Consider the following 11,684-nt stretch of genomic DNA (forward strand, 5'->3'; position numbering starts at 1 on the left):
GGGGCGGTGGGGGGGGGGGGGGGGGGGGGGGTCGTAACTAGACATTTGGAATTGTAAAGAGATTTTGCAAAAACATACATTTGGTTTTTCATCTATATCTGATATAATTTGTTGTAAAAATATTTTTTTCTACCATTTACCATGAAAAATGAAGTACAAAAATTGAATTTCACGGCAATATTGAATATGACTAAATGCATTTTTTTATTTTTTTGTATTTCTGGAAAGAGTTATTTTTTCATGTTTGTAATCTACAATGTTTGACCAATTTGTCTTTATATAAAAGTAAATGGTTTGCAAAAAGTGAATAAAATCATAACTGTCTGCATATATAAGGATTTTTTCATTTTATTGGACTTTGAACAGAAAGCGGCCCAGTGGAGTGTACTTATAAAAAGCATTAAAACTGGGAAAATGTGCGGTAAAAGTTCATTAAAATTTGGGAAATACAAATATATATATTTTTCATTCCAAAACAATGTGTATTATAGGTGTGGTCTTCTGTTGTTGGCTCATCAACCGGTGACTTACCAATGGATTGCTTTCAATTGTTTTAGAAAAGGTTTTCAAGTTGAAATTTTCCTTTTTTAGATCTTAACGACGATCAGTATCAGAATGTTTGCAACAACACCGTAACTTTCGCTTATTTCAAACGCTCAAATGGATCGGAGAATTTCACGACTTAAACTCGAGTTATCTCCCTGTGACCGCAAACCTTACCTTAATTGACGACTCTGAAGAGGGTAGCACAGACTGGTAGCACTGCATGACCATTTTCTGAGCACTTAAACTAGACATTTGCCGTATAAACAAACTAAAGGGACTTATAAGCAGTGCACTCTATTTTTTTGACAAACAATGCTTATGCTTTGATTTTGACTAGAACGTCAGTCTTCAATCACTTGGTTAACTCCACAATGAGAAGTTATTCGATACCGGCGCCATTTTGTGACCAGTTCTGCTGCAGATTTGCATACAGTTGTACAACAACGGTCCACAGATACGGAAATATTTTACTACAAAATGTATACAAAACTATCCAAACTTTACGTCTGCTTTATTTTTTTACAACAAAATATTTTGCATATTTTAAATATCTAATCTTACCAAGCGTATAATCACATTTTGATGACAATTTGCCTTCCTTAGGCTAGGTCGAAGAATAAACAATAAAATGCCGACAAATAGTTATACATATGATATTTTGCAGCACTTATATGCCGTATTTAATTATATTTATCTTGAAAATGTAATTGAATTTTTACCTTGTTTTTCCTATAAATAAGTTCATATAAGTAACATCTTTGGTTCAATTAAAAAAAAACATCTCAACTCCATAGCTTGATTAGGTGTGAAATTTGTATATTATTGTTTCCTTTATTTCCTCCAGAAAATACACAAAACGGCTTGTTCTCGATTTCCCCACTTTTTAAGAAAACAAGGAATGTTGTTAGAAGGATTATAGTCTGTTTCTGGGTAGTATTGGCAATATTAACCTGTATTTCACTGTGTTTTCCCCTGTGTAGAAATGTTCCATGTACAGTTTTATAGCTGAAGGCTGATAATGTAAGATATCAAATGAGATATAAACCAGGATTATGATAAGCAGATGACATGATACGTAAACTCGATAAGCTGACGATGACGTCCTGGTTTGAGGGATGGCCGTGCCGCTGATAAAATTCTAACTACGCATTGGAAAACCTTGTATCTGACATTACTATAACTTTGATAAATCACTTCTGAAAAAAGAAAACCACACCCTGCAGATATTCACCACAAATATATATATATCAAAAAAAACAAAAAAAACCACAGTGTTCTAAGTGTAAAATGTAAAGGAAATGTTTGCACAGAGACCATTGACAAAGAACATGGATGATAAGTTCAGGTGTTCCGGGAGGGGCTTCGACGACGAATCCAAGTAATAGTATCGGGATAATTGACAACAACGTCACAAGGCGCACTAAGGAGAATAAGTCAAAAACGTCAATATTCCTATCACACAAATGGATAATATTCCAACATTATAATAATAGCGACCATTAAGCTTGCGTATAGTTTTAATCAATTTTTACCATCACTCGTACAGGACATATTTATACCAAACACTGATTACTAGTTTCCTTATATGTAGAATGAAAAGAGTAACAATTGATAACGAGATATATTTATTTGAGAAGTCAGACGTGGAACTCGACGTGGCAAACCAGGACACACTACAGTACTACGGAGTCCTTTGTGTACTGAACTTTCGCAGAACGCCGTCGTTAAAGACCAAAGACACTCCTGTATCTCTTGTTATCTTTGGTGAAGCGCGCTGACTACTATTCCTATTTTTCTCATGGGTTAGTATGCTTTATAATATCATCATATTTAACGTATGTTAAGTGTTTTAAGAGTTTTATCATCAAAGATTTACTACTTACTTATGCTCTACATATCTAACCATATTGTGTTCACTTATCGTTTAAAATATATCAATCAATAATGCTCCTTTTTTAATGAACATAAATATACCGATCCGTGTTTACAATTATGATGTGAGTTCGAATATTCAGTCTTAATCATCAAAACTCCGTAAGTCGTGCACCAGAATGTGCGCTTTCGAGGATGTCAAACTTCAATTGCTGTTCAGATCTGATAAGCATACACACATCTGATAAAATCTTCACTATAAATTTATTGTGATATATGAAGTATATGATAAAATATCATTGTTCAGGTGCTTACGCTATTTTCGTCACCTTCCTGGTCTTCCTGGTTATAATTCAATGTAAGTAGACTTTCCGTTATCATTTCACAATGTTTCACAGTACCATTAATGTCAGATATTTCAAGACCCTTGTGTTTATCGTCCTTTGCTTACTTCAATGCGTCTTTTTTGTTGGTCCCCGTTATAAAGCTTGTCGATATCGTCCATCTTACAGTACGTACGTCACACCAGTCATAATGTTTGTACTACATATCAGATGTTCACCCCTGCAGGTAAAGGACAGAAAAAAGAATACACCTGCGGTTACCAACTACATGTAGCTTAAGAGGTGACTTATGCGAGGATCCACCTGCATAATTGGGGATTGGCTTTTGTGCCCTCCACTAGGGGACACGAATGTGACCAAAATAATCTGCTGCACCATTTGCAATAATTGGGATCTTTATATTTCTTTCAACTTTTAATTTCCTAGCGCCTTCCTTGGCAACACTTCATTTTTGGCTTTGATATTGAGCGTTCGCTCAGGTGAGGAAGGCAATTGGTTCTATCCCCAAAACCGGGACATACCAAAGTTCGTTAAATGGTAGTTGCTAGTTCTCTGCTTAACGTGCAGCATTTAGTGGAATGGCAACAACTGGTTCACCCGTTTCAGTATAACGCGACAGGATGGAATGTTGTGCTGGGTACCTTCGGTATGGTATTTTAGTGAGATGGAACTATAAAGGCGTCATCAGATCCGCGCTATCACACAAGGAGGCAAAAACACCAACTCATCCTGTCTCCGGCACACTTATACACATGCATGCATACACAACACACAACGAGACATGTCCTTAAATGTCCTTACCTTAAACATCTTTGTCCTGACACCTTCTCCTCTTAACTAATAGGACAATTTTAGCGAAACTGGTTCATCTCGGCTAACAAAACTTGGTATGTAAGTATGTTTTCGCATGGGGAGGGAGTACAGGAAGTATATCAGTGACCTGTATACTTAAATAAGTGTACAGCTCGGTCAACAAAGAAATAATTACTGGTGGGATACTTTGGAATGCTTTGCAATGCTTTGCCTGTGTAAGGCTTTAGCTCAAAGTTCTGTGTTATATAGGAGCGGGGGTATTAGTTAGCATTTGGCTTACAGTTATAGTTTTTTTTATCTTGTGTATCAGTAAAATTTACGTATACATTTTGTATTTATAGTTCCGTGATGTAATACTTTATACCGGGAAATGTACTCCGTAAGTAGGGAAGAATATATAATCGCAGCCAATATAAGTACGCAATATAACGTGCAAAGTAATCGCATAAACGTGATGGGATTAATTAACACGGGGCTAATTTTGATTTTATCTGTGAAGGACGAAAGTTTCCAGGTATACATCATGTAGACGCGACTGTTCCTACACAGCGATCGGATTAGTTAGGGTCGATTTGGTTAAGCGTCCCATAAACAGCTCATGTCATCTAAGGACGTGTCGTCATGTAGGTCATATATGCGTGGGTGTTAGAGGCGGTTTATTGGTGTATTTACCTTCTTACGATTGCGCGGATCTGTTGCCGCATTTGAGTGCAACCTTGCTTAATTATCAAAACAGTATACATACCGATCACAGTATGCTGGCAACGGATTTACGTGTTGTTGTGCTAAACGTTGATAACTAACGTTTAGAAAGGAATATCATCGAGGGGCTGTGTTCTGCAATTGAACATTACATAAAGCCTTCCCCACTTAGGCGAACGTTCAACACTGAGGCCAATAGTGCGGCACTGCCAAGCAAGACGGAATGAGTGCAGCACATTTATTTTGGTCGGTAGGGGGCATACAATCACTGGGTTCCCACATAAGTCGCCTCTTACGATATATGCAGTGAGTAACAGCTGGTCATTCTTTTTTGTATTCTCTGACAATCTGTAGTGTATTGTGCATCGATCAATATTCATTATTATAATATTATTTTGTACATTTGCATATGTAAAATCAAATCAAAGGTTCTTTGACAGATATCACCGCCCTACGATGTTTAAGTTGTAATGGTTTCATACAACCACATCAGTGTTCTAATATCGAACTCTGCCCTGAAGGAGACGTAAGTAGGCCATTAAATACAGTTATCTTTGTGGGAAAAAACGAGGTTTAATGTCAAATAATAACAAAAAGGTTACGGAGACCACGAAGGGACATATTAATACATTTACTAATCCGTGTGTACGAGTTACCAACCCGTGCGCATGACATTCCAATACATGTGTACGAATTACTAATCCGTATGCACGAGTTATCTTATCTCTTATCGTGGCTCTGTAATTATAGTTGAGATTTAAATAGTGTGTTCGGTAATGTATCAGAGAAAAGGTCACACATGGTCATTTTAAAATAGGATTTACGTAGAAAAATCGAATTGTACACGTATAACTGCCTGTAGTTGTTTTCGTGAGTTAGGTCTTTAAAACAACTTATTCTCTATGACGGTGATATTTATTAACAATTAATCACCCTAGGAGCATTTTGCATAGGGTGTCTTTAATGAAGTAAGGACATCGGATTTACGGGGGTCTTGTCCGTAACCTCAATTTAAAAACAAACAAGAAAAATATCTGTATATGAACCAAGTCATATTTAAATCAGTTAAAATTCATAGATGTAAGAATATGCGTTTTATATCCAGGTATGCATAACTGAGTCCTACCGAAGCGAGAATGGTGAAACCATGTTTTACGTTGGGTGTGCGTCTGCAAAGGTATAAATAACCGTAAATATGGTGACTTTTAATAGGATGGTTCATAACCTATCCAAGCGGATGAATCATGTTCTATGAGTAACACATTTAACATCATCAGGTAAATATCGCTTCATTAATATGAAACTAAATCACTTTTTGCGCGGTCTTGTTGATTTGTGACAGAACGCCATAAAAAGTACAGCACTTTTCCCCTTAGACCCGCTCACTTGTTCAGCAATGCTGAGCGTATCCAGTGGCTGGCTGGATGTCCCTGCAGGTGGGGCGTAAGAATTGTACCTGCTGCCCCCATTGCATGATTGTAAAAGGCGACTTAATTTGTGATCTTATCTTTTCTCTTTATTCTAAACAACTTTCTTCTTCCTAATGTCTTCCTTGACAATGCCTCACTTTTGGCCTTCCATAAATGACCATAGCTGTTGGTAGGACGTTAAACAATACTAAATAAAACCGTTAGTTTAGTGTTCGCCCCTTTGAGGAAGGTTTTGGGTTATGTTCCCTGGCTGAAACATACCGGAGTCTGTAAAAATGGTAGTTTTTACTCCTGCTTAGCGCTGATCAATTTAGGAGTGAGACGACTGGTTCATCCGTTTTCAGTATAATGTGACCGGGTGGGGTGTCCTGCTGGGTGTCTTTGGCAGTATGTTTCAGTGCGGTAGCACTATAAAGTCGGCATCAGTTCCGCGCTATCACAAGGAGACAAACACTAACATATCGCAGCGTTCCAAAACACACACACATACACTTCACGCATGCATCTTGCACATAAGGGAGGCCGTCCTTAAATGACCATAGCGGTTGATAGGACTTTAAACTGAACCAACTAAACCAAGTGGCTGGATGGATGGCCGCCTGTACGTTAGTAATGGATGCAGTGTCGTGACTATGTAGTACCATGTAACTATGTAAGGCCAGTTCCCGGTGGTTAGGGAAGGTGCATTGGTTTTCCTATCAAATGCCTGTAAAATCCTTTTAATTTAAATCAATTCGATGATGAATTTGAGATCTTTTGCTTTTTAATATTTTGTAGTTTATATGATGTATTTCATGTTTAATATTAAACGTTTTACTTGAACACTCATATATAAATCATTAAGGTTTTTTTTTATTTGTTCATCAAGAGATGTGCATTGACCAGCGGTCATAAACGCTTCGCTGACATCCTTCGGACAGATAACATCGGAACTCCTCCGCATCGTATATGTACTGAGTGCTGCCACAGTGACCTTTGTAATTCTGCGGGTTGTCGAATGGGCGGTTAGTCAAAATTTGGTACAGACATTAGCTAGGGCCCCTTCCACGTATCCGGTTCAACTGATCTGTCTGTTTTTAAATGTTCCTTTTTCGGGTATAAATCCTGGCGGACCTGCAACTGTTTATTCAGGCCTTGCAAGAACAGCATCTGATTTCTTGGTCCGAACAATTTTGTTCTTCAACTAACAACTCTTGTCCAACTGGTTCAATCGTTGCATCGCGATAACCGAATGCAGCTTAGGGAGAGCCGTTATATGGGCGAAATTCCATACTGTGATTTTGTCGCTTGGTTATAAATTGTGCATTATGGACATGAAGACCTACATTGTTATAGTCTGGTTTGTAGTACTTAGACGATTACTCCTATTGTGGTACAGAAGCTTTATATCAGTGCTAATATTGGTTTGCATTTATCACCTGCGATAAGAAGCGACCGCATCAAATCAGACTTATAAGAAAATTAAGTTTATATCTACGTTCATGGGACCAAACTCTATTAAACGAACAAACGAAGCGCTTTAATCCTTTCTAATTACGTGTTATATTCGTACATATTTAAATAGGATTTCCAACACAAAGAGGACCGGTATGTTTAGATTGTCCACAATCAGGTGACCTTGCTGATTGTGATGTCATCTCCATTTGTCAACAAAGCGAGGTAAGGATATTGATTCCAATCAATTATAGTGGTACAAATAAAACAGGAAAATACGGAAGTGTCATCAAAACTACACTTCCAGTAGAAAATTGATAAAATATGGTCAAAATATGAACAAAGGAAAGATTAACATTGATACCAATGAAAAGGAAGCAAAAGGAGAAACAAATGAGGTGTTCCAGAAGTGAAAGAGTATTATGTGACATATCACATGTTCAATATACAAGAAGTCAAATAACCATGGTCCAATGGGAGAGGCCTGCTGGGTGTCTTCGGCAGTATGTTTCAGTGCGGTAGCACTATAAAGTCGGCATCAGTTCCGCGTTATAACAAGGAGACAAACACTAACATATCGCAGCCTCCCGAAACACACACGCATACACTACTCGCATGCATCTTGCACACAGGGAGGCCCTCCTTAAATGACCCTAGTTGTTGATAGGACGTTAAACATTACTGAACCATACCAAACCTATGGGAGATCAACCAAAACCAAACAGTAGGAAGAACTCCCGGATATAGAGCTGTCAAACCAGTTGTTATTAGTGCAATGGCAACCAATGATATGCCTGTCAATTTTAAATATTTTATTTAAGGTATGTTACGTTGAGGAAATGTTTGAGTTCGGCGAACTATTCTACAAAACAAGCTGCCTACCGAATACAGTGAGTGCCATTATATTTACGAACAGGTTGTTTGTATAGATTACATATATGTCTCCTAAGTGTACTTTACAACATAACTTCACTTCATAAAGTAATTGTTGTTGATAATGAACAAACAGCTCCATTTTTTTTTTATTCCTTACTGTTATTTTCAGAGATGATTGCATTCCCGCGTTTGTTAAGCCTCTCGTATCATGTCTCGGTTTTGTTGAAGCAGCATAAAAGTAGAGTAACATACTTTAAGGTTTTAGTCATGGTGATATATCAAAATAAAAATATGTTTGTTCTATTTGATGAAGGAGAAGCGATGTGTTTCTCCTACATATAACCCGGTGGAGGTTGGCAAGCGGTCACATCAACTTGGAACCTGCTTCTCCTGCTGCCCATATGACCTCTGTAACAGCAAATGTAAAATGATAATTGTTTTTTTCATAAAAAAATACCATAAATAGGGGCCTCCCATATCTATTAAAAAAACATTAATCAGATACGTTGTTAAAACATAATTTGATTATCAATATCAATCAAAGGAACTTGGCACAAGTTCTTACAATTATCTACCCTCTCCGACACATTTAATACGGTTGGACAAAATTAGAATGTTATCGTCAGTTTTATAGCATTTGCATTCCCTCAACTAAATAAAAACGACATCATTCTCACTTTTATCCTTGTTAAAGTTATCGGTTGATATATATTTTGAAAAATTCTTACTAAGATATCAGGAATTGATATTGTTTATTTATCACCGTTGGTTACATGACGTCATCTTATATCTATATATTTATATCAATTCGCCCAGAGTCATATCTCTAACATTTGCATTTTACCAGGTGATCCTTTCTCATCGTCCGTGCTAACAACGATACCGGCAACAACTCCGACTCCGATAACTCACAGTAACTATACAATTAAATTTATTTGTTTCATAAATAATTTCATTTTTTTAATTTCATGTTTGGTTGAGCATATGCATATTCTTTATCAAAAACATCTAATAGAGTAAACGTTAATATATACATATTAATTAATATATGTTTAAAATGTCTTGTTTTGCAATAAGAAAATGACAAAAGAATACGTCTTAATATTGTCTAATATTTCAATGGGTCAAATTCTTTCTCTTATTTCCGCTCTCAGAACGCAACTCAAAAGCAGCCTTCATCTATGAATAATGAAAATAATTTGTTTATAGTTATTACTTCGGGAACATAACGCTTGACAGATTTCAAAAGCAGTTATGGAGACTATATTTGAATCGAACTTGGTTTTAAATATAATCACTGCAGTTTTCAAAGAAGTTTGTGCCAATTAAGTAAAATGTGAAACTTTTGTAACATAAGGATGTAAGCTCGTCAATGTCTGCTTTATATCATTTCTATCATACTTTGCAATTTGTTTGACATACACAAACTATTTTATTACATATACTCTGTCATGAAATATTTGTATTTTGTTTGACAGGTTTCAATGGAAAATCGTTTTTCTTGATGTTTATAAGAAATCATAACAATGGCTTCAATACACAACACCTTAGTGTTAACGTAACATTTCTAGCCAAGTATGCTAACATAGAGGTGATCACACGATATAACGCAACATAACAACATGTTTCTGGTCCAGCTAAACATATTGAGATAGACGCAAACATGACCATGCAAGAAATCGGCAAGACAAGCAAAGGGATCATTCTGACAGCTGACACACCGATATCTACCACTGCATTTAACATTCTTACAACTGGAACGGCGGATGGGTACCTTGCCTTACCTATGACGAGTCTTGGTGTCTCCTATATCGTGGGCACATTCAAACCTAATACAAACTCATATGATAAGTATGGGACTTCCTTTGCTGTAGGGGCGCCGTACGATAACACAGTGATCAATATCACTCTCAGTACATCAGGTGTTTCTGTTCCTGGTCAGTTTCACAGGGAAGGGGACACAATCACCGTCGTACTTGACAAATTAGACACGTTCTATATAGAAACAACAACGAAATACCAGGACCTTACAGGTACACGTATCGTTAGCAATAAACCAGTAGCGGTCGTGTGCGGTAATGTCTGTTCATACAAAAATGGATGCAACCACCTCGTTGAGTATCTACCTCCCATGTCTAAATGGGGCTCAAAGTTCATGAGAAGCTCTAGTGGTATCATCAGGATTGTCTCATCGGTAAACAATACGCGTGTCGTTGTCACTGCTAAAATATCAAACAAAACGTATACTTTCTCAACTTTTCTTGATATAGAAACAGTTCCAACACAGCCGTACAGCATTTCTAGTGATAGACCTGTTCTAGTTCTACTGGTTTTTAATGCAACCACTGTTGGAATGTCAATCATTCCGTCAAAAAAGCATTTTTCCAATGAAATCGTGCTGGTCTCGCCTCCTCAATTCTCTTACGAAAGAAACGCTCCTTTCGATAACTATATCGTGGTCAGTATCCGGACAACCGACCAGTCTGGTCTACAGCTTCGTCCACTAAACGGGACGAACCTGCCTCGCGTTGGATCAGTGACATTTCCTGATGTTGACGGCGAGTTGTATAGTTTCATTACGGTAACCTGTAACAACCACCAGACGTGTTCTGTCCAACATATCGACAACAGTGTGGCATTCAGTGTTATTGTGTACGGGTTTCAAGAATATGAAGCGTTTGCATATCCTGCAAATCTCAGTTTGTAATCTCAATCGTTAAGAATAAATCATTTTCAGACAACTTATCGTGTAGAATGCTCTTTTTTTCGAATATTGAAGTACCATGATACAGAGTAGACATTTCAGTGATAATGTTGAAGAGTTATGTCTATCGAAACAGTTGTTCAAAAATCATTACTCATAAACGCATCACAAAGACCTCTATGGAGATAGAACGAATCTGATGCCACGTTTTTCATATATATTAATTGAGTTGGTCTTCAAACAAATTTAAGGTGTATTGTTCTCAAGACCAACTCCATTACTACTCCGTAAGATGGACTAAAACAATATCCAACCCTATATATTTTAATTAACCCGTTTGTTAACATTTTGAACATTTGAAAGTCTACCATAAGACTGGAGTGAGAGTCTACGTGTAAACGTGATGTTTAATATTGTCGTTTGCTACATATTTGTAATCATGCACCATTTCGTCTAAAACCAGGTCTTCAACTAAAAATCTGTTCCTTTGATTTAAATATATTTATTTCCAAAAATAATTTTATGGATTAGACACAGGTTCAAAAAAACTTAAAGTTCGTCTTTTCCTTTTACACTTAAAATCTGACAACATAAATTCGTTGTAGGTTGCAGATTGTCCTACACATTTTAACTATTGTTCTGTTCTGAACGATTAATTATTCAGTATGTGTTTATTATCTACGGTTAATGTTATGTGGCGTAAAGCGTATTTATCTCCACAGAAGCCGTGATACTATAACAAATTGAGGTGTCATAAGACATGTATGCTGACATTCATACGCCACACGTAACATTTTTCACAAACATAATATATTGCTTAGGCCGGAATAGTTATAAATAATAGGAATAGAGTGCATTAATGGAATGAAAACAAGTTCATCCTCTTCTTTAATGGTAAAGCAGAGCTCGGAGTCATACTCTCAGGGATATCCACCCTCGCGTTTATGTCACATCCTCCAAGTA

At 36.9% G+C, this 11,684-nt stretch overlaps 2 protein-coding genes across 2 annotated transcripts in view; both read left to right on the top strand.

Annotated features, from left to right (window-relative positions):
• LOC110450349 overlaps positions 1–9,659 on the top strand; it is a 29,090-nt gene extending 19,431 nt beyond the window's left edge. The window contains exons 7-10 of the mRNA XM_021497827.1: positions 7,963–8,031; positions 8,331–8,439; positions 8,865–8,930; positions 9,496–9,659. Of these exons, the coding sequence (XP_021353502.1) occupies positions 7,963–8,031; positions 8,331–8,439; positions 8,865–8,930; positions 9,496–9,635 (384 nt within the window). The 3' untranslated portion in view covers positions 9,636–9,659. The remainder of the gene's footprint in view (positions 1–7,962; positions 8,032–8,330; positions 8,440–8,864; positions 8,931–9,495) is intronic.
• Positions 9,660–9,680: 21 nt separating this feature from the next.
• LOC110450354 (IgGFc-binding protein-like) lies at positions 9,681–10,724 on the top strand. The gene has a single exon (XM_021497832.1). It carries the CDS (start codon positions 9,681–9,683, stop codon positions 10,722–10,724), a length of 1,044 nt encoding a protein of 347 aa, XP_021353507.1.
• Positions 10,725–11,684: the final 960 nt, after the last annotated feature.

The sequence above is a fragment of the Mizuhopecten yessoensis genome, unplaced genomic scaffold, assembly GCF_002113885.1.
Source record: "Mizuhopecten yessoensis strain PY_sf001 unplaced genomic scaffold, ASM211388v2 scaffold5185, whole genome shotgun sequence".
Classification (NCBI taxonomy): Eukaryota; Metazoa; Mollusca; class Bivalvia; order Pectinida; family Pectinidae; genus Mizuhopecten; species Mizuhopecten yessoensis.